General features: G+C 27.2%; 4 protein-coding genes across 10 annotated transcripts; 2 read left to right on the top strand and 2 right to left on the bottom strand.

The window, feature by feature from the left end:
• The first annotated feature begins 301 nt into the window (after positions 1-301).
• On the top strand, positions 302-5,319 carry LOC105832097 (C-type lectin domain family 12 member B). Of its 4 annotated transcripts, none has more exons than XM_012672740.3 (6): positions 302-1,730; positions 3,115-3,343; positions 3,699-3,914; positions 4,062-4,166; positions 4,340-4,631; positions 5,023-5,319. In XM_012672740.3, exons 2-6 carry the CDS (start codon positions 3,265-3,267, stop codon positions 5,180-5,182), a joined length of 852 nt encoding a protein of 283 aa, XP_012528194.1. In that variant the 5' UTR covers positions 302-1,730; positions 3,115-3,264; the 3' UTR covers positions 5,183-5,319. The 4 variants fall into 4 exon arrangements, with proteins under 4 accessions (XP_012528194.1, XP_036139958.1, XP_036139957.1 ...); XM_036284065.1 differs by having other exon boundaries at positions 3,193-3,343; XM_036284064.1 differs by lacking the exon at positions 302-1,730 and having other exon boundaries at positions 2,948-3,343; positions 3,732-3,914.
• On the bottom strand, positions 5,234-11,075 carry LOC105832098 (nicotinamidase). Of its 2 annotated transcripts, XM_012672742.3 has the most exons (4): positions 9,178-11,075; positions 7,755-8,016; positions 6,982-7,128; positions 5,234-6,053 (listed from the first exon to the last, which is right to left on the bottom strand). In XM_012672742.3, the coding sequence occupies exons 1-4, from the start codon at positions 9,408-9,410 to the stop codon at positions 5,694-5,696; spliced, it is 1,002 nt and encodes a 333-aa protein (XP_012528196.1). In that variant the 5' UTR covers positions 9,411-11,075; the 3' UTR covers positions 5,234-5,693. The 2 variants fall into 2 exon arrangements, with proteins under 2 accessions (XP_012528196.1, XP_036139959.1); XM_036284066.1 differs by lacking the exon at positions 6,982-7,128.
• An 868-nt stretch (positions 11,076-11,943) lies between these two features.
• On the bottom strand, positions 11,944-16,833 carry LOC105832095 (5'-deoxynucleotidase HDDC2). The gene is made up of 4 exons (XM_012672730.3): positions 16,625-16,833; positions 14,200-14,324; positions 13,493-13,661; positions 11,944-13,416 (listed from the first exon to the last, which is right to left on the bottom strand). Exons 1-4 carry the CDS (start codon positions 16,676-16,678, stop codon positions 13,186-13,188), a joined length of 579 nt encoding a protein of 192 aa, XP_012528184.1. The 5' UTR covers positions 16,679-16,833; the 3' UTR covers positions 11,944-13,185.
• A 1,210-nt stretch (positions 16,834-18,043) lies between these two features.
• On the top strand, positions 18,044-23,142 carry LOC118644123. 3 transcript variants are annotated; one of them, XM_036284060.1, is made up of 4 exons: positions 18,044-18,307; positions 19,036-19,121; positions 19,572-20,439; positions 20,847-23,142. In XM_036284060.1, exons 2-4 carry the CDS (start codon positions 19,083-19,085, stop codon positions 22,052-22,054), a joined length of 2,115 nt encoding a protein of 704 aa, XP_036139953.1. In that variant the 5' UTR covers positions 18,044-18,307; positions 19,036-19,082; the 3' UTR covers positions 22,055-23,142. The 3 variants fall into 3 exon arrangements, with proteins under 3 accessions (XP_036139953.1, XP_036139956.1, XP_036139954.1); XM_036284063.1 differs by lacking the exon at positions 18,044-18,307 and adding an exon at positions 18,341-18,532; XM_036284061.1 differs by lacking the exon at positions 18,044-18,307 and adding an exon at positions 18,526-18,662.
• Positions 23,143-23,311: the final 169 nt, after the last annotated feature.

A 23,311-nucleotide genomic window follows, 5' to 3' on the forward strand; every position in this document is an offset into this window, starting at 1 on the left:
AATTGAAAATGCAAAAAGTATGCATTTTGTTATATATTCATAAAAATAAAAACTAAAATTTTTTACATTTTGCAATCTTTCTTTTTTTAAATTTATTGTAATCTTGCGAAATTATGCATTTAAAACACTTTTTAATATTTTTCTTTTAATTTGTTGTAATTTTGCAAATAATATTGCTTTTGTTAACATTTTAACAAAAAATCAAGAAAATTAAATTTTTTTAATTTAATCTTGTTTTAGCACTAAAAAAGTAATTAATCGTAATTTTTAAGTATCAATGATCAATCAAATTAAACAAAAACTGTGCTTTTCCAATGCTTTTAAAATAAAAACAATATTATTTTCTATCTTTTTAAAAAATACGTTACTTTTAAAAATTAGTAACTAGTAACGATAAACAATTATTTTTAGAAAGAAACTTTCTCAATCCTAATTCTTATATTCACCGCATTCTTGTAGTTACCGCATTTGTTAATCACTTTGTTAATAAAATTGAAAAGTTATATTTAATTTTTACTTGTAAAACATTGTTCTCATGCTATTTTATTACCTTAAATTATTACGGATTTCTAAACCGCTAATTTTATTTTGATGGAATTATTCAAGATAATGCTTTTGCGGTGTACACACAAAATGAAAGTTTAATGCATAAGAATACAAATTACAAGTTGAACTGTGTTATCGCGAGAAAGTATAATAACTGATCACACGCTTCTGTCATTAAGAGATAGATTGTGAAGTTTCCGCATTTGCTTTGTTGAAGCCACCGATATTCGAATGCATTCTAGGAAACTATGTCAGTAGGCCAATCTTCGCAAATAATTATACAACAAGTAAATGAGCGAACATTTACATTTACATTTGAAATTCATGAAAACGCAGCTTTCGTTGGAGATAACAAAACACAATGTCAGACGTAAAATTGCTACAAAAATGTGTCTCAGTGCATACAAAACGATTTAAGAAACAAAATTTGATCTTTAACATTTTCTAATAATATAAACATTTTTTAAATATTTCTCTTAATGCAGAAATTAATAATAATTTCTGCAATAATAACTGCAAACAAAAAAAATAAATTTATATTTAAACATTTTTTATATAATTTATATTTATGCCCATGATAAAAATGATCAAAACATCACAAATTTCTCTTTTCGAGAAATATATCACTTTTTTTATTTTAGATCACTTTTAAAACACTTTTTTTGGACCATTTTTTTCTTGGCTTAGATCACTTTCATAATTATCGATAAATATACAATTTTTTTAAACGTTTTTTTAAACGTTTATAAAAATTTTAATAATTAATCTACTATTATAAAAGCCATATACATTTTATATTTGTTACTATTCTACTATTGAAGAAAAATAATGCAATTATTCAAATGTTAAATGAGAGGATAAATGACTAAGCTATCCTTACATTTCTCTCTATTATATTTCTCATATTTTCTTATTTAAAAAATATATTTATATCTTTTTAATATCCAGTTAAATACTGAATATATAATTATTATAATTATTAACTTATCAAATCCCATCTGAAGTGGGCTTACCGAAGAAAGTGACTTGACTTCTAAGGAGGGGAGAAAGTGACCTAGAGAGGTCTGGGCTACGACATCGTCCTCGAATCTTTTCTTCTCAGTCTTCCGTATGATTGGGTGTGGAATACTCGTGATATCAAGTAAAAATATTTCGTGAGAAGTTAATTATTACGTACAAACCACGTGAGTGAAGGCATTTACATTTTCGACGTGTAAATCTACAATTATATTTTTACATAAAATAACGATTAAAAATTTGTTTCATTTATTTAAATTACTTCAATGTCTTTGTATATAAATTATTAAAATTGTAAAAATTGTGAATTTATAATATGTATTAATAATATAAACCTTTACAAATACAAAATTCAATTAGCTTATTAAATTTTAATCTAAAAGTTAATTTAAAATTAATTTTAAAATAGAAATTAAAATATTCATTTCTAATTTAAAATATTTAATATTTATTATTTTATTTTAATCTTTCAATATCTGATTGCATGTTGATTTTAAAATATTTTTATATAATTTCTGCAAATATTTAATTAAAGCACTCAATATATTGGATGTCACAATACATTGCTCTTTAACACAAATATCTTTAATGCATCTACATTTTAAAATTCCAAGATTAAATGTTGCCAATTATTTCTGTAAATAAGGCTCATAAAAGAGAATTGTCAATCATTTATCGTTTCCGGTTTATTCTAACTAGCTTCCTTCATTTTATTTGTTACGCAATACTGTTACGAAAACGGAAATATACATTCCAAAGCATTAATCTTTTCAAAAAAAAAGGTCTTGGAATATTAATATATGTAAATTTATCCCAAATATATTATGCTAATAAAATATATTATAAAAATATATTATAAAATATATATTATATTTTTTTGTATAAATTAGCAACTGTACAAAAAAAGTGTTTAATTTTAAGATATTAAACATGTTATTTTTATTTTTGTTTCTTTTTAAATACTTTAAATTATTTTAATTTTAAACAGCATTTAAGTTTATAACACTAAAACGTTTAAAACTGAAATCTTTAACAACTTTAAACATATTAGTGTTTTTAAATCTAAACATTGTTTAAAACTAAAATATTTTTAAATATTTAAAAACAAAGATAAAAGTAAAATGTTTTAATATTTTAAAATTAAACATTTTTTTTAGTGTAATAATGACAGTCAATTAGAATAATCGAATAATCAATTGCAACAAACAAAGAATAGTGTATTTTGTGAAATAATTATTGCAATTTTTGAGTTAAAATCGGAGAATTTGTTATTTGTTACAATACTATATTTCTTATTTTAAAACATTTTATTTCTTTATTTATATAATATTGAGATATTAGTATTCAAATTTTTTTAAAAAGCAAATATTCGTATTTTTAAATATAGTATAGTTTTATGTCATATATTCTTTTACATATATTACCAAAATTTTTTTATAAATGACGTCATTACATCACGTATATGAGTGTTTAATGAAATTTTCTAACGTACTTGCTCGCATCCGGGTATTCGCTATTTCAACATGCCACCGTAAACTTTCCTGGAGAAAGTCAGAAATACCACGAACATTGATTCAGGCGAAAAACGGAACGTCTTTATTTCGTTTACTTTTATACATTTCGCGAAAGGTTGATGCTGGCCTTTCAGTTCCTGTAGCCAAGATTATATCTACACTACATTTCTTCTTCGGTCTCAAAACCATGACGAGAAAGATAGCCATGCAATTATATTCTTCAATTATGCTTGTCACGGTGATAACAATCGTTAGTACGATATCCGGTACGTATATTTTAAAATTTGTATATATAATATTTTAACATTTAAATAAGATATATACTACAAAAAATAAGATATATACTTTTATATATACATATTGTAAAAATAATTTTTATAATTATTTTATTATTAAAATTTTATAAATTAGCAAGATCAATGAAAAAAAGTATAAATCATGTATTCACACTTATAATAATATACTTTTTCTTTTAATGCTTCTATAGTTATTATAGTTATTACTAGCTAATATGTTATTATGTTATTACATTCTTATTATTAAATTATTTAAAGTAATGTAAGATATAACATTTTAATCTGATTATGTGTGATTAGATTTTTTGATACATTATCTTATTAGTTGTATCATCGTCGTCTTCCCAACCAAATTTAGCAACTGTTACAATAAATCATGGTCCATGGGCAGAGGTTCTCGAAAATTGGATCACTCTTCAATCTAACAACTCTCGGACCGGACGAGTGATGAAGGTTGATGATAAGCTTGTGACAGTGACGACTAAAATCCAAAATACATCAAATAAAAGAGAAGTTACTGAAACCGATCTTTATCTACTTGGTATGACTCATAAAAACGTTTTTAAAATTTATAATTATTTCAATTGTCAATATAATTTATGAATAATTATAACATTTATATATATAAGAGAAATTTCATTATTAAGAAAATAAGATTTAAGAATTTCTTAAATAAAAATTTATTTAGGTGCCATTGAAAAATTGGTATATAGAGTAGATCATCTAGAAAAACGAGTAAGAAGAGCGGAAGAACTATTATACTACGTTATTGCTGGGAACAATAAAATGAAAGGTAAAACTGTTTCTATATTAAAAAATTGATTTCAATATATTATAGTAAATAATTTTGATCAAGATATTTTATTCCCATATTATGTTTAAAAGAAATTAAATGTTAAAGAAAAAAAATTATTTACGAGCTTAATGCATTTAATCTATATTGTTATTTATTATTTATTTCTTCAGAGCCTTGTCCTGCCAATTACACGAGAATGGGCCAAAACTGTTATCACTTCAGCAATCGTGAATTTAACTGGAAATCATCGGCAAGCCTTTGCCGCGGTATGGGTGGACACTTGGTTGAATTTGACACGATCGAAGAGAGCCAAGATGTAATCGCGGGTTTGACGTCGGACGCTAAGTTGAAGGGCAAAAATTTCTGGACAGGTGGCTTGAATCCAGGACTATTATGGATCTGGGCCAGCAGTGCTAGACCAGTTCATCAAGATACTAAACAGCCCGTCATTGGTGACGGCAGGTCGGTATCGTTCTTAAGTAGAACATTTTTAAATAGATAAAGTAAAATATTAATTAATCTAAAACACAAAAAAGCTTGTTTATTTTAGGAAAATTTTTAATGAAAACTACTGCACATAATTTTTTATGTGTTTACATATCTATTTATATATTATTTAGAAAATAACTATAAATTTTGAAATGGTAAAATGTTTATTAATTTTTATATGCAATATGTAAAATAAGGCATATATAACATACATATTAATTTACTATAGATACATATTAAAATAAAAATTTTATATAGTATAACATTTAATTCTCAACAATGCAAAGCACTTATAAAAATAGAATTTATTACGTTCTGTTATGTTGAGCATTAATATTTGTATTATAAATATTATAAATTGCAGATGCTTGAAATTAACTTTCAACGCGTCGTCGAAAATTTACTCGTACAGAGGTGAAGATTGCGGCTCGAGACAAAGATACCTCTGTGAATTGACAGTCGATGATGAATCAACAAACAGAATCGAAAGAACCGCACGGTTATTAATTGATAAGAATAATTAGAAGCATTTTAATGGCAGATAAAAATAGGATAACAAAACAAACACAAAGAATTGTATTTATCTGTAAATATATATTTTTAATAATTTATATCCCAAAAGTTCCATATTAAAATTGTATAAATAATTTCTTAATCATAATTATACTGTATTCTCAGATTCTTCCTAGTATCATGCGGATAACATTTGTACTAATATTATGTATATTTAAATAAATTATAAACTAAATTACAGCATAAAATGAAAATTGGAATATTTGTATAAGAATAAAACTAAATTAAATCTAACTCGACAAACATATAACTAATACCAGAAATAAAACAGTTTAAAATTCATAAAATAATTATATTTTTTTAATTATAACTCAAATCTTTTTCTTACTCTAGTTTCTTGATCTAATCCTCAAGTTCGACTAAATTCAAAAAATTATTATTTAATTCATTATTTTTAAAAAAACAAGTTATTATTTTTTTAAAGAAACATTTCTACATCATCGTATGCAAAAGATTCTCTCCTCAGCTTATAAATTTCGCGGCGTGATGTGCCATTGTCAGGCTATACTTGCTTTCGTTCACTAAGGACAGAATGCGATCGGAATCCGCCACGAGACCACCATTTTCAATAATTAAATTTTTTGCGGTTGTTACATCATCTGGTTTTACACCACGACAGCAATCATTAATCACGGCCACCCGATAACCCAACTGTAATCCATTTAAACACGTTTCCTTCACGCATACGTCATAGGCGATACCGCAAATGTATAAGTGTGTGGCGCCAATGGCCTTCAAAATTTTTTCGAGCTCTGAGGGACCATTCGTATTTTTCTCAAAACCTGAATAAGCCTCTTTGTCTGGATCCTGACCCTTATATACCTTAAGTACAGAAAAATGAAAAATATTCTGATCAAATTTCTTTATAACAGATGCACATAATGCAATGTTAACAATAAAGTAATTCATAAATAAAGAAAATAAGATTTAAAAAATTACAGAAATTCCAACAAACATGATGATGTCAATTAATATAATTATAATAACTAAACGTGAATTTCACGTCATTAGTTATATCATTAGTGATCAACATCAACCATTAACATTATGTTTTGTAAATAGAAGTGTATTTTTTTTAATAATTTTTTCTTGATATAAAACAATTTTTAACTTAGAAAAAGGTTAATAAATTAAAGCTTATGTATTTTAAAAATAAACTATTTTATATTTTAAATAATTTAAAGTTAAAATTAAATTGTTTAAAATTGACTAAGCTAAAAGTGATTAATTTTTTAATTTTATTATTTAATATTTTGCTTTTTACTATACAATTCTGATAATAAGTTGCATTATATTATACAAATTATATCTCTACACGCACAGCATATTTAAAACATTATAATATATTTTGTATATATTATAATATATACAAAAATTATAATATATAAATGTATATATATATATATATATATAATCTACACGCACAGCATATTTAAAACATTATAATATATTTTGTATATATTATAATATATACAAAAATTATAATATATAAATGTAATAATAAAATATAATTATTAAAGCAACATTAAAATCATATTAAAAAAGACGTAATATAGGTCACTTGATAGTGGTTATAGAAATATATATAACTGATGGCAGGAATTTATATGATAAATATAATCACAATTGCTTTATGTGTAAGTTAATCTCAGTTATTCAGTGATTCTAAAGAATTGAAGAATTTTTAGTCAAATATTATAACAAAGATACACCTCTGCATTATCTTTAACACGTGAAATTAATGTATTACCCGTTCGGAAGAAGGCAATATCAGCAAATCTTTATGCAACTGGGCACCCCAGGTGTTCATAACGCAATGCCTTGGCCAAAGTACTTGCGTTAAATAAGATTGCAAGAAAACGACGGTGTCGAAGGGCTTCGCTATTTCTTTAGTAATCTAGTTCAAATTACAAAATTATAGCCTTAAATAAAATTATTAAACACTAATATTTTTTATTCAGTTTAAATTTTTTTACCTATTGTTTCCTACTGATTATCGGTATTATATATAAATTTAAAAATAATTTGAAATAAAAGGTAATTTATATTATAATTTTTATTTAAATCCTCTTCCTCTAGCTAAAAATATTACTTAAAATATTGATGCCATCCCCCCCCCCAATATTTTTAGTCAAGGTTGTATTTTAAATTTCTCATTGTCAAATTTTAGGATTACAAAGATTTATTGCACATACAAATAAAATTTATTGTTTAAATTTATTTTAAAAAATCAAGAATACCTGTAAACCAAACGACACAAAAATCCAAAAGTAATATAATATCTAAAGAAAACTGAAAAAGAAGCCTTTAAGAATTTTTTAGACATCTCTATTTGTATTATTTATTTATTTATGTATATAAGTAACTAAAATATTTTATGTAAGACTAAGATTTAATATGGAGAAATAATGCGATGCAATTTCTTAAAAGAAATAAGAGTAAAACATTTCTTTTTTTTTTCTATATCTGAATTATTTTATTAAATTATTATTATTTAATCAGGCAGGCACATTATTTAAATACCTTGGATTTTGGATGAAGCTCGCGTAATGCCAAATTTTCAAAAAAGCTGATGTGATTCTCGGGATGCCAATCCTGAGTATATATCACTTTATCCCAGTGGCCATCCTTCAAAATGCGATTTATCGGTTCCACAACTTCCGATCCCTCCTGCCCGTAGCCGCATTTTCTAAGTGCCAACGTGCCATCAATAAAATCATTTTGTACATCAACGACTAGCAAAACATTGATGGGATTTATAGTCGCATGTATCCAATCGCAGCATCTACAGTAGGAATTTGTTCATTATAAAAAACAATCTAAACTTTATCTCGAAGCAATTAAAAGAAACCGGTCAGATACTGATGATGATGCGGACAGCGACATTAACTAAAACCCCCACGATATATATATATATATAGGTATATATATATAAATGTCATACGCAGTTTGACGTTGACAAATATGACTATGACCATTTCATGTCTTGTGCCCATCGAATAACTATGATCTTATTCTTGACTACATGCAGCTCAAAATAATGCCAACTCCAATTAGTCATTATATAAACTATCTAATTAACATAATAAACAATACTCAAAATAAAGTATACATAAAATCTATAATTTAGACAATTCTTCCGAAAACCATCATATTCCGATTTAAGAAAATTTTAAAAATAGATTTCTTTTAGATAAATATATAATATTTATGAAGAAAATTTTTGGCAACAATTTTCCTTTTAAAATAAACATGGTCAAATTATTTGTTTTCATTTATTGATGAGTCTATTAAGTAAAATAAAGAAATTATTCACATCAGGCTCAAGTCTTTTGTCTTCATTCATTAATAAATCTATCACATATTAAAAAAGTGAATTTAGATTAACAAATGCTAATAAAGATTACCAAAGACCTCTATACAAGGTAAAAAAATTAAAAATTAAATTAAATTAGATTTGAGGGAATATAGTTGTACAGAAATGATTCCAAAAATAGTAAAAACGATATAGTCAGAGCGTTAAAACAATTATGTTGTACTCTTTAAACTATTATTATATTAAAATAGAAATATAATATTTTGCTAAAATTCAAAGTTATCAAATTTTCTAAAGAAGATTAAATTATATATAAGCAAGATCATTTTTGCTTCCTTGTAATTGATTTGATAATAATAGTATTAAATTGATATTGTTATTTTCTATTCAATATTTTTTTTCTTAACTTATAAAAATATATTTTCCTTGATAAAACTGTGTACAAAATCCTTACATGTAAGCAAGTTACATCCAACACTTTATAATCTCATTTCAATATTTAAATAAGCAAAAATATATTTCTTTTTTCTGTTTTCTGTTTCTGCTAACAACTTCTTTCCTCTTTTAATCATTTTAACCATTTTAATGGAACTCAATCAATTTCTGTGGAAGAGTTTGCGCACGCATCACCTATATAATTCCTGATCATTCAGCGCGCCGTCCGCGTTTGCGTCGAACAACTCGAAGACTTCTCGTGCCCTCCACTCGTGCTGGTCAACCTCGTCCGCGCCGAACAGTCGAACGCAAAGCGTTCGGAATTTCTTATAGTCGAACGTCCCCTTAACGTCAACGTCGAATTTCGACAGTACCGTTATCTTAGACTTAGACGACAAAGGATCATCGTTATTCGCCGGCTGCGCCATGTGACCACACGTCCAGCCTCGCGCGTCACGATTACGTTACTTACGTCGGCACGACAAACGCACGACTGTCGCTCCGATTTTAGTATAGACCTATTGTTATTTGTTTTGTCTGTATGTGGAGCGGAAGTGTGAGTAGCCAATCGGAAAATGACCTGCACTACGAACCTACGAAGTGTTTGTTACATCACATGGACCGCATCATTCAGGTAGCCAAGGAAATAACGCCGATCGATATGGCCGCCGCAATGTCGCCGACACGGCACACAATGGGCTACGAGCGAAAAAAACTTTTTCTTCGTAATATTTCTTGCAAATTTTATTTCTATATTCAAGACTGAAAGCAGCTTCATTATTTTACAAAAATAATTGTGCACGTTTAATATATTAATGCCCTATCGCACTCTAATTTAATAATAAAATATCGTAGATTTTTAAACTCAGATATTGGCAAAAGTTTACTGTATATGTAAAATAAATTAATATAATGTTTTAATAATTTGATTGATTTCAAAGTATCAATCTGTAGTATTATTATTAACTATAGCAATTGAATATTGTCTAATAACACACGTACAGTACAGAAGAATCCAGAACATAATAAAAACTTTCACTTAAACAAGTTTTCAATATATTAAAAATGAATATATTAATTCTATGCCGTTAAAATATTTTTTTTTATATCCATTATAAGAAAAAAGTTTTGTTGCGAAATAATAGTTTAAACGAGATTACTGATTTAATAAAAGAATAAATTAATTGTTTATCTCCGCTATCTCATTAATCTGAATACGCTTTCTATATGCGGAACATAATGGGATTATCTCATAACTTCGTCACAACTGTTCTTTTTTTCTTTATCATTCTAGTAGTTTTGGAGACAAATTCAAATTTAATAGAAGGTGTATGGTAACCCATTTTGTCGACGACTGCATATTTTCAGCACTATTAACTTTTATTCCAACTTTGAATTTCACTTTATATTTAGGTTGATTTATATAATTTCAGCATCTTTAAAAAATAGTATTTCAAAACTATCTAATGCAGTAAAAAAATTAGAATTTCCTATGTACTCATTATGTACTAATTGCAACACATTTCATAGCAGCCTCTCTGTAAAGAGATCCCATTATACCCCGTGTTTCCCTACATTTCTTTTCAAAGACATAACAATGTGGCTAATGAAATATTTATTTAGTTTTTTACATTACTTTATTTACTTATTTCTCTTTTCTAAAATATTTTTGTATCTTCACAAAAAACGTGAAAGCAAACTTTAACTGCGCTTATTTGCTTACTGTATTTTAAAAGGATAAGTTAGCATAAATAAGCGCATTCATCCTTTAAAGATGAATCTAAAGACAGGCTTTACATTTTTTGTATAAATGTAAGAAATACCTAGAAAAAAATTGTCACAAATGAACGAAACTAAATTAATTTTTTAAACTTAAAGATTTAAATTATTATACTAACAATTTTAAAAATAATACCATTACAGGAAAAAGATGTAGATGTATATTTTTTATATTTAAATAAAATTTGTAGTTGTTTGAGCAAAGACCATTCGTCGAAAAAAAGTATTTAAAATTAAATATTAAATCAATAATAGTATATATTAATAAAATTTATTAAATTAATTTTTTCAAATGTTGATTAGCTGGAAAATAGAAAATTTCTTGAATTTCTAAATGCAAAAATGCTGCAATTAGTTAATATATAAAACAAATTCGTTACATGAATGAAATAGTTATTTTTATTCGCATACTTTAAAAAGATTTAAAGTAAAAATTGTTTAACATATAAATATTGTTTATTGTCCATATAACAACGTTTCATGCATAAAATGCAAGTAAAATGCATGTAAATTTTTCCAGATCCTACAAATATAAATCGCAGACGTTGTTAAGAAGTTTCAAAAATATAATTTAATAATCAAAGAGCTTCAGTAATATTTTTAATAAATGTTTAAAATATCTTTCTTTTGTGTAGATCTAAGATTCTGCTGTAATATTATCTAACACATAAAATACACATATATGCAAGACACCTTAATATTTTAATATTCTTTTATAAAAATATTTAAAATACTGAAAAGGCACTTAAGCTTAATTCAGTAACAGAAAGTTCAGGCTTAAATCAGTAACAGAAAAGTGACTACAACAGCAATAGAAAAACGATTATTTCTTCAACGTATGACAAGTGTGTCCTTGAGTGAATATAATTATAGCTTGCATTTTGCAATTTAAAAATGACCTCTAATGTTCACTTTATCTGATTACGATTCTTTGTGTGCGCGCGCGCGCGCGCGCGCGTGTGTGTGTGTGTGTGTGTGTGTGTGTGTGTGTGTGTGTGTGTGTGTGTGTGTGTGTGTGTGTGTGTGTGTGTGTGTGTGTGTGTGTGTGTGTGTGTGTGTGTGTTCATCCAACGACATGTAATATTTAAAAGATGTCAAAAAGATATCTTAAAGTGTTTTTACATACAAAACTATATCCATCTGAGCACATACGAATGATTGTATTATATAAAAATTATTATATTCGATTCACTAATACATTTATAATATATTTAGAAATAATACATTTTACATTTCAATTACTTTCTTTATAATTGCATCGTCTTTACTATTGATATTTAAATAGTATAACGTATCAATACGTATCAATACGATACAAATGATACAGATGGATTCAATAACAATGTTTTCATGTATATTTTTTATAAACAGATCTTACTATTGATATATATCATACATTGTGTAAAAAATACAATATTATAATTATTTAATATTATATTTTTTAACATTATAATCACATAAAACTAACAAAAAAATGGAAATAAAAATTGTATGTATTGATATTAAATAACTATTTAAGGCTGGTAATTCTTTGCTAATAAGCAAAAAGTAAAAACATAAAAAACATTGCAAATTAGCCTTTAGAAACACGATTTCATCAATACTTGCTTAAAAATTTAATAAATGTTATAAATGTTTATTAATTTATTTTACATTAATTTATTACATTAATTTGAAAAATAAAAGGTACAATATAATAAAATACAGTTTTGCACAAAAAACGTATATTATAATACATTATTACATTCGTAAAACAAAATAACTTTTAAAAATTATCTAATTGCATCAAAGTAACACAAAAAGAAGCAAAATGTGAACGAATTAATGGAAATTCTTTGTATACACATTAAAAAAAAATAGATACATTTCTTAGTTTCCTTTAAACTGCACATAAAAGTGCTAGTATCCACTGTTAGACTAATATCAACATCTCTTCTATTATCTTTCCTAAATTAAACTTTCTTCTCTTTGTAAAATAATGTCTAGAAAGTAATATTTGGTAACTTTACTGCATCGAAAATTAACTGCAATAAATATTATTGAGATATGTAAAATACACATTTTACACTCCGCAATACTTTAAATAAGAAAATAATAACTATTAATTTAATGTTTAGAAAGTAAAATATAAAATACATAATGTTAAAAAACAAACATAAATAAACACCTTACACGATTCAATTCTGTGCAACGAATGGTCAAACAACTTAGATAATTAGAATTTTATATATGCTTATTTTATATATTATGTGTTCATATATATATATTTTTATACTATCTACAAACCTATATCAAAATCTTAAAATTAAGTGCAACATTAATAGTCGTTGTCTAAGCGCGACATAGTAACCGATCTAATGTTTAAAATATCATTTGAGCTATCTGGAAACTTCTTCCAATTTTTTATTCTTAGATTGACTTTTGTTATTTCGAGATATTCATACTACGACATAACTTGTCTCTCTCTTCATTTATGTCAATGGCGATTTTATTGATAAAGGGATGTCTAATTTTGCCATTAATCGCGACGAAGAACTCATCCAGCTTTCCCGGAATGTTGTCCCTTTTCTCGTATTCATACGCTTGCATCAGTAAATCTAATCTATCTAGGTCTTTTACATACTGTGCTTCAGGAGATTCCTGCTTTTCATATTCCTAAATATTAAAGAATTCAAATATCAATAAAAATATTAACAACAGATTAAAAGAAAATAACGCAAGATATGCTTACACGAAATATTTGTAATATCTCAGGTCCTTTATCACCCAGCAGCTTACAAATGTTCTCCATAGCTTCATCTTCTCGTCTGTGTTTTTCATCTGGTGGTACACCACAGTAAGGTGTTATGTCTCCCACAATACATTCAGCTAAATCATGGATTAACGTCATTTGCATTATTCTGCAAATCAGAAAATTATATTTTGTTAATCTCTTACCATATCTTGTGATATATGTACATAGTGAGCAAACAGTGACTGAATAATATAAATCAAATATTTCAAAGACATTTTTACAAAATTTCATAAAAATTGTATTTTGGAAAAGAACAAATAATAATGAAATTAATTTCCCCTCCAAAAATTAATCTTTTAAATCATATAAAAATCGTCATTTTTATTAAAATTTTTAAATAAAATTTCATAAAATAAAATTATAATATTAAAAAATGCACAGTTTTATGTACAAGATATAATGTTTAAAAAATCCTATAAATTCTAATATTTTATTTTCAAAATATTGTACCAATAAATATTAATCAAAATGTCATTCAAAATGTCAATATCATAATTAAATTACTCAACTTTATAATTTTTATAAATTATTTTAATTATATTTTAATTATAAATTTTATTAATTATAATATTATATATATATAAGATATACATATACTATATATATATTGTATATATATATATATAATAATAGTAATGTCATACTTAGTTTTATCTAAATTTTCTTTTCCATCCACCAGGAACGATAACATCGCCATTCGATACATGTGTCCAGCAATTGTTTCAGGATCAGGTATATTCCGTTTCACCCATCCCGTCCTTTTCATGTGCTGAAAACACAAAATTGGAATACATATTTAAATAAAACTGTATTGTGTATATATTTTGTTCAATTTTAAGAAAATAAATCTTAAAAGAAAAAATAATACAAAGAAAAGCATTTCTTTAGAAAATTAGTTTATAAAATATTACATATTATCAAAATTCTTTTCTTTAAGGTAAAAATAAAAAAGAAGCCAAGATTTTAATCAAATAACTTTTTTCTTTATTTTTATGCATTATTTTATTATCTTTTTTTACAAATATTTAAACATAAAATTTAAAACCTGAAATGGAACGTCACAGTCAGATAAGTAGAAGATATACCAAATATGAATGAAATGATCAAACAAAAGATATACCAAATATGAATAAAATGATCAAACAAAAGATGTTGCTGTAGAGCTATATTGTTCAGTAGCAACGTATCTTATCTGACAATTCAATGTAATCCATAATAATTATCGCAATACAAAATAACAAAAATTGCATTATTGCAGATAATTTATAAAGATTATAAAAGAACTTATTCATCAAGGTAACTACAAGCATGTAAATAAATAAGCTAAAAAAATAAAAATCTTATGCTTAGCAATTCTAATAAATTTTCTATGTTTCCGTTTTCTTATTTTATTATTTCATATTTTTATACATCAGCATATTTGTTAGATTAATTCTTAAACTTAAGGATGTATTACATCCATCTTTAAAAATATATTAATATTTATATTAATAAATATTAATATTATAAATATAATTATAGTATACTTAAATAAATTATAGTATACATGTAAAAATTGTATTTAAATTGTACTCTATTTTTATTAAACAATACATTTGTATAGCTTAATTACTTTAATCATTGTTTTTTATCGTTATAATATTAAAATTTAAAAAATAATCTCCATTGTTTTCATAAAAGTACTTTAAATATTCAAGATAATAATTTATGCAAAATCTTATTGTAATTTTGAATTTAGTTATAAACTTAAATAATAAAATTTAAAGAAATTTTACATAAATTATCTTAAATACATCTTAAAATATTTAAAAAATTTTCATTAAAAAATTCAAGATTGTTGTCCTCTTACTTTTTAAAAAACTTCCATTAGACATTTTTACTTCTTATTAAAATCATTTTTGATCCAGATAAAAAATTGCCTCCAAATTTTTTGTATTGCTTTCAAATGCAATATAAAACAAGCTAGAATTTTTTCATTATTTTAAAAATAGATATAATACATCCTTAATACATTGACAACTGAATACACGACTTCATTTAGCCAACAGTTATCAGCCTACAAGACATGATTTTACTCACTCATTCATGATCTTGTTCATCTTTTAAATGTAAATGTATAAATTTCAATTTTTTTTAAGCTAGTGGCAGGTGACATTTGCCTGTGTGAAATGTGCAATTCGCATGTGGCCATCACAGGCCACAACCGTAAAGGCTGTATTTAGCAGTCACAGTATTTTAAGCATCACTTTCATTCTTATTGTTCATCAATATTAAGCAAGGACAAATAATATTTGTAAGCAGTAAATGCCAAAGCAAACGCGACCAAGGTGTTTTGAAACTCAATAGTGATTTGTTTAAAAGATGTTCCTGATATACTTTTATCATCAAAAGGATATAAAACAAAGGATATAAAATAAAAATATATTTGTTAACACCAAACTTGTAGCAAATAAAGAATAGTATCTATCACAAATGACCACTTAGCTTTGAAACTTTGTTCAAAAATCAAACATTAAAAATTTACATATATCTAACATTAAACAGCAATTGTTTCTTTATCTTTTTCTTGTAATTATTTCTGCATTTTTTCTTGCTGTGACAATTTAAATCAAAAATAGTTCTTAACACATCAAGATATAAAATGTTATTGCTACCAACCCCTGACAATTAATAATTTTGCAATGGAAAAAAATTATATATATTTCATCATAATTTCAAATTTTTATCAAAAACTTCTTTATACAATCATTAACCTTCACGAAACAATGTTGACATATTAAAATTACGTGAAAAAAGGGAGAGGAAAATCAAACAGCAATATGAGACATCTTACATAAGTATCTATTTTCTTTTGGGGGAGAGAGAAGGAGAATATAATATCATATATTTCTTTTTTCTTTTCTTCCTTTTTTCCTTAAGATATTCTATCTCCAAAACTCCAAAAATAACTGTTCTAGCTAACAATATTGTACACGGTGTCCTTTTGTCTGGTGGCCAGAGATCACTTACGAAACGTTAAATGTAAATGCCACGATTTGACAGCTGCGAATGCATTATTCCAGAGCTCACCTTTAGCCGGCCAACCAGCTCCATAAACTCTTGCAATCTCTTTGTATCCTGCATCACGATCGGTGGAAATTTCCGTAGTTTTATGTCACCGTCAACCGTACAATCGCTCTTGGTTACGCCTGGCTGCTACCAACAATTGCGATACTCACCTAACTCACCACTTACCACTACTTACACAACGAAGCGGACACGTCCCGAAGCCCGGAGTGGCGAAAAAATCAAGCGGGAAAGTCAATCACATCACTGCAGCCAACGGCGCTAAACAATTGTTTCCCTAGCAGCCTTCAGGATATCGATCATATGTAATTTTTCCCCTAGGGCGGAAACATACGTGTGAAAAGTTTCAAGTTATTTGGTCTGTTCTTTCTAGCTGGGGCTCGATTCTTGAATTCATTCGCAAGAGAAACGTATACGCAAATACTCGCTCTAACAGAAAGTTGTAAGTTTATTGGTTAATAGCCATACGATAGCCAATAAATTTCTAACTTTTCTGTAAGAACAGAATTTGCGAATACGTTTCTCTTGCGAATAAATTCAAGAATCGAGCCCCTGCACTGTTGCACCGGTGCAATAAGTTAAAGTAAGACAAGTATATTTTTTCTCATTCTAACTTATTGCAACCAGTGCAACCAAATCGTATTTGTTAATTTTGCTTAACGACAAATACGATTAGTCATTTCCAATGGAATAATCGGCCAGTTAATTTAACCGTGAGTTGTGGAACCGGGCCTAATAGGTTTTTGGCGTTAATTGGCGTCATCGGAATCAACCTATTAGAGTGCGTTGGTCTGCTTTTGGGTTAGCTCCGAGTAAACCCAGAACAGACAAAACGAACAAGGCTATAATATAACCGGAACGAGTGCGGCGATAGAATCCCTTTATGCCCAGTCTACAATGAGTCGTTGGTCGTTGGTCGTAAGAAATTTAACCAATTATGTTCGGTTATTCTTCTCTAAGATCAACTGTGATTGGTTAAATTTCTTACGACCAACGACCAACGACTCATTGTAGACTGGGCATTAGCCTTGTTCGTTTTGTCTGTTCTGGGTCTACTCGGAGCAAACCCAAGCAGACCAAAACGCACTCTAATAGATTGGCGTCATCGGAATCAACCTATTAGAGTGCGTTGGTCTGTTTGGGTTTGCTCCGAGTAGACGCAGAACAGACAAAACGAACAAGGCTTATAAGGACGGGATTCATAGACCGATCTTAAGCTCAAGCATTGTCTTAAGGTCGGTATTCATAGTCGAATCTTATTTTAAGATCGTCTCAAGTAATGTCTTAAGATGCTAATACGGCTCTGTGATTGGTTGATGTCATCTTAAGACTGTACTTAAGATGATCTTAAACATAAGAATTGACTATGAATACCGGCCTAAGTCTAGCTTCGAGCCGACTTGAGACTTACTTAACCAATGAAATAACAGCATTGACGTCTCAAGATCGTGCTTAAGCTGGAACTTGAATAAGATTCGACTATGAATTTCGGCCTAAGACTCTAGTCAGGGCATGTGACGCGAACAGACCCATAGAATTCGGGTATTCACCGCATTTTATAATAACGGATTTGGTACAGTATATATATATATATATATACCAGATCTTTTATTAGATAATTGTCGAATAAAGGCTTTCGATGAAAAGGTCATCTTTGAAATCACAGACAAGACCAACTATCATTTAGTAAGTAATTTTGGAATATTTGAGAAATCTAGACAAGCTTTATTTCGTAAATTAATAAACCTTTTCAATCGTTCCAAATTGATTTTGCTCTTATTGAAAATATAATTACACCGGACCGCATTAACTCCGCATTGCAGTTAAACGGCGCAATTAAATTACATTAAAAAAACGTCAGATTGATTTGTCATCTTCATTCATTAAAAACTAATCCCAAAATTTCTGCGGGTAATCGCAATTTTTATAAAACGCTGCGACACGACTTTTAATTTACTGTTCATATATACTTTCATGATTTATGAAGTAGTACAAAATTGTAATATGTTATTTTAAATGACGAAGATACGAAATCATAACTGTTAAGTGAGCTTTAATTATTATATACGTTGGAAAGTTTGACTCATATAATAGTTTTTATATATAATAATATTTAAATATTTTACATAGAAAAAATTTATTATGGAACTAACGTTATTAGAATTTAACTAAAATGTGAGGTTAAGATGTATCAAGAGAATAATGTCATGTAATTTTAGATAAGAACATACACAATATAATTAATATCGCAATAGATTTTTAATAGACACATTTTATCAGCAACTGTGAAATGATGTTTAATCGATAAGATAAATGATTTTACAATATTATTGATTTCATTGTTCAAGTTAACAAATATTACTTTGAAAGATAAAAGTATGTATCATATTTTAATATAATTTTTTTATTTACAGAAAAAAGTATAATTTATTATTGATTTCTAAAAGAATTTGTAAAAATAATGGATACAACAGGAGAAGAAATTACAGACTTACTTTGGGTGAGTTTTCTTTTAATACTCAATCTTGTAAATTCTCAAGTATCTAAATATTAATTAACTACACTTATAGTTTCCTGTCTCTATTACTTTAGAGGTAATCTAAAAGTTAAATTAACCTAATGATAAAAGAGTTAATTCTTTGATATTTTCCTTTAAATGATATTAACAATAGAACTGAAACTAAAATATGGTAAACAAAATACTTACTTTATAAACAAAATACTTACAAAAAGTATAAAGGCATGCAAAAACAGCAATATAAATTTAAAGCATGTAAATGAACTAATATTATACCTCTTTATTAAGTTTTACAGTCATTACAAAAAAGTTGTATATTAAGAGCTATATTTTTTGCCTCTTTTTTTTGCTTTTGTGAAATATCTAGTTCCAATTCTGTTTAACAAAATGTTTGAGTTTGATGTTAAGAATATATTTGTATATGTTTTTCAGGAAGAGATGAAGATATTTGCTATAGAACAACAGCAATGCTTCTACGAGTTTCTTGCCGATCCCGATTGGACAATATATAAAAGTGATGAATATAAATATTTAAAACAGAATATTGGATATGCGATTTATGGATCACCGGAGAGCACCAAGGACACCAAAAAAGAAGAAGACAATAGCTGTTATTATGAAACAGAAAATTCGAATGATATGGGTGATGTAGCTGACACAGTGAATTATAATAAAAAAGCTAAAAAAGTCATAGATAAAATTTATGAACAGATATGCAAGTGTACGATAGAAACTGATGATTCTCAACAAATTTATTATAGTATCATTTTTAATTTAATTTTTCGTCCAAAAACAAATGTAAAACCTAAGAAAGAAGTGAAAAAGGAAGTAAAGGAAGAGGCAAAAGCAGAAATAAAAGAAAAAGCAGAAGATAAAAAAGAACTAATTATAAATTCTGTTCCTATTTTTAAAATCCGAAAGAGTGTTCAGAACAATTCCAAAACTACAAAAAGCGCTGAACAAGAGAATACACCTGCTGATGAAATACAATATGAAACATGGTACATTGATACCAATGGCAGAGTATACAAAACTTGGGCAGACTATAAAGAAAATAATAATTTACCGCAGTGCACTATGGTTATTCCAAAGGATGGTTTTTATCAAGCAGATCCAGCTTATCCAATTACAGAGGAATATTCGACAGTTTGGCTAGAGATCATGGATTCCCCTGCGTGTACGTGGAAAGCAAAAATTTGCAATGGAATTGATATCGCTTCCAGTTTTATCGGAATTGGCATAACTGGCTTGAGTGTCGCATCAATGTTAACACCTCTTGCGCCAGTTGTTATTGTATCAGGTAAATTGTCTCTTAATATATCACTTATTTGCTATAATAATATACAATGACGTAGCTCAGAAATAATAATTTGTCTGCGAAAAAGAATTCTGAGGATAACTGAATATACTGAATGAAGAACTAATGATATTTAATATTATTTCTCTGCCCTCAGTAAACTAAATCGTGCTAATATCACACTTAAAAATTATATTTTAAAATTTTTATGATTCAAAACATTTTAACTGCAAAATTTTGTTTTGAGTTATGTGGTAACAAATAATTGATATAATTGATAAAAAATAAATTTATTATTAAATATTGATTCTACAAGTTATAATTTAATATTTTATGTTAGCATTTATGCACCACCACTGGATATAAAATCATGAGACACTGCTTATATTTTATTTTATCATATATATTAGGTATAGCTGCTGCTGGTGTAAGTGGTGCTTGGTCAGTTGGCCGAAATTCCCAACAATTAATAGATCGCAGTAGCCATGAAGAATCCATTCATCTTTTTGACAAAGAAGCATTTCCACATTATCTCGGCATAGCCGGTACCACATTTGGTTTAGGAGCAATTGGAGGATCAGCAATTATTTCTAACGTTGCTGCACGCGGTATAACAGTAAATACCTTTGCGAGAGTAGCATTCAATACTGTACAAGGTGGAAACCTGTTCTTGAACGGTGTTGGCATGCTATATCAGGGTTATTATATGATAGACAAATATATAACGGAGGACACAGTAAGTGTTGTAGATGCATTAAATTTGGCAACGCATATTATGTTTTTCTGCGGCTCCGTAGTAAAAATTCAATTTGCCAACGACATCATCGAGAGTACGCAAGGTAGAGTTATCAATGATTACAGGGAAAGTTTGAGCTCCAAACGTCTTCGTAAAAAATACAATCGCGTTGTAAGAAACGCCGCCGAAAATAATGTATCTAAAATATCCGAAAATGCAGAGGTGATACGTTATATAACAAAACGCCAAGAGCTATTATCTAATCAGCCTACAGCTAACAGCAGTAATCGGATATTAAACAATCGCAATATCGTATGGTCGTGCGAAGGTGGTAGACTAAGAGTCAATGGGATTGTATTGCTAGATCCTGTTGAGTATGTTACTCGCCTTATAAGATTAGGTATATTTATCGAAATCGACCAAAACAATTCATCTGGTCCACAAAATCATACTAATGACGCTGTCGTTGATCAGTTATTACAAGTATTCTGTAACTTATTATCGAAATACTATGATAGCGATGACTGTCCTAGGACTATGAATCTACCAGTGCTGCCAGATTTCGAACCGCTGATAAGGGAAATGAGTTCTATGCATATTAATGAAGATTATTTGAAGATGCTGTTCAAAATCACGGAAAAATTAATGAAGCGTTCTAGAAGTATGGACGACTTTCTATTTCAAACGTTTACTTTTGTTTGGCAATATTGTAAAGCAAACTTGAGACAGTGGGGCATGAGCTTATGCTATTATACGCAAAGCATTTCTAGCAGTAAGATCTTGCAAAAAATTATCATTGCAATTTTTGAAGCAATTGATATGGTGCTTAATAATTTGTTCTGTGCCTTTGGGATGTATATAGATTCCAATATGGATAGATAAATCAGGGATTAAAATTAAGAATAGATTCTATAATATATGAAAATATGACTAATATAAAAATTCGGGAATTAAAATTAAGAATAGATTCTATAATATATGAAAATATGACTAATATAAAAAATAGAAATTAGAAAAATGGCGCACACAATAACTCGTAATAATAAGTCACAATTTTGATAGATATATATGCTATATTTATAAGCATATAAATTATATTTAATCGAAGTTATTTAAATAATACGTTGAAAAAAAAATTCCCAATGAGAGCTGGTACTGGATATAAGCATGCAAGAAATTTATTTAGGCTGATGTTAAACGTGTTGCAACGCGAATACAAACGTTGAACTTATGTATACATCGAATACGCTAATATATCGAACGTATGAACTTATGTATACATCGAAACTACTAATTTTGACTCACATTTCGAATGTAGCAGAATAAGATTACAAAAATATCCATTCTATAATTTGTGTTAGCTTTGAATGATGTAAAAATGTATGTCAAAACTGTAAAAGATCTTCCTCATAGTAATAAGAATATAAGATAATCCAAGTAAAGAAAGGCGGAAAAGGAAGATAATTTGTCAGTTATAGTTAAAAATGTGGAGATACAATTTTGTTAATGTAAAACGAAAATTATTTGCTAATTTGCTCGACGTGATGAGCTCATTAAATGATGAAAGTACATTGTTTTTTTCTTTTTTATGTTTTAAAAAATTTGATACCATTATGTCATGATTGTATAGTAACATCCCAGTATTTTTTTATGCATAAGCTTTAAAATCTCTTGCGTTAATTGAATATAACGATCTTGAAAAATGTTATGTATATATATTTGTAAAATATCTTTTAATGCAATATCTGAAATGTATATCTTAAATGTGAATGTTATATATTTTCAAAAATTTGTAATATATCTTAATTATTATGGATATGAGCAATTTTTACAATTTGAAACAATTTTAAATTATTGAAAATGTATTGCATATCATTCTGTGCCTTATATTTCAATCTGTTATATGTATTTATTCAGATTATATGAATATTATTGAAATTGTTAAACAATAAATATTTTGCATTTCCTTATCTACATTTTATATTTTTAACATTTCCCTGATTTAGGGCCAGTTGTTCCAACTTCTTGGTAAACTTATCTACCAGATAAACATGTGTCTATCTTCATTTCTTTTCTTATATAATAATATACAAGAATTATTTATATAAGAATATTTCTTATATAAATAAATAAAGACAA

This window comes from Monomorium pharaonis, chromosome 3 (assembly GCF_013373865.1).
Source record: "Monomorium pharaonis isolate MP-MQ-018 chromosome 3, ASM1337386v2, whole genome shotgun sequence".
NCBI classification, from domain to species: Eukaryota; Metazoa; Arthropoda; class Insecta; order Hymenoptera; family Formicidae; genus Monomorium; species Monomorium pharaonis.

Coding starts and splice junctions, on each gene's coding strand:
- LOC105832097 (XM_028192596.2), top strand. CDS start 3,004: ATGACGTCATTACATCACGTATATGAGTGTTTAATGAAATTTTCTAAC. Junction 4,167..4,339: donor TGGGAACAATAAAATGAAAG/GTAAAACTGTTT, acceptor TTATTTCTTCAG/AGCCTTGTCCTGCCAATTAC. Junction 4,632..5,022: donor CCCGTCATTGGTGACGGCAG/GTCGGTATCGTT, acceptor TATAAATTGCAG/ATGCTTGAAATTAACTTTCA.
- LOC105832098 (XM_012672742.3), bottom strand. CDS start 9,410: ATGGCGCAGCCGGCGAATAACGATGATCCTTTGTCGTCTAAGTCTAAG. Junction 7,129..7,754: donor AGCTTCATCCAAAATCCAAG/GTATTTAAATAA, acceptor AATTTGAACTAG/ATTACTAAAGAAATAGCGAA. Junction 6,054..6,981: donor TATTGCCTTCTTCCGAACGG/GTAATACATTAA, acceptor TCTGTACTTAAG/GTATATAAGGGTCAGGATCC.
- LOC105832095 (XM_012672730.3), bottom strand. CDS start 16,678: ATGCAGGATACAAAGAGATTGCAAGAGTTTATGGAGCTGGTTGGCCGG. Junction 14,325..16,624: donor AGCTGGTTGGCCGGCTAAAG/GTGAGCTCTGGA, acceptor TTGTGTTTTCAG/CACATGAAAAGGACGGGATG. Junction 13,662..14,199: donor GAAAATTTAGATAAAACTAA/GTATGACATTAC, acceptor TCTGATTTGCAG/AATAATGCAAATGACGTTAA.
- LOC118644123 (XM_036284060.1), top strand. CDS start 19,083: ATGGATACAACAGGAGAAGAAATTACAGACTTACTTTGG. Junction 19,122..19,571: donor AAATTACAGACTTACTTTGG/GTGAGTTTTCTT, acceptor TATGTTTTTCAG/GAAGAGATGAAGATATTTGC. Junction 20,440..20,846: donor GCCAGTTGTTATTGTATCAG/GTAAATTGTCTC, acceptor CATATATATTAG/GTATAGCTGCTGCTGGTGTA.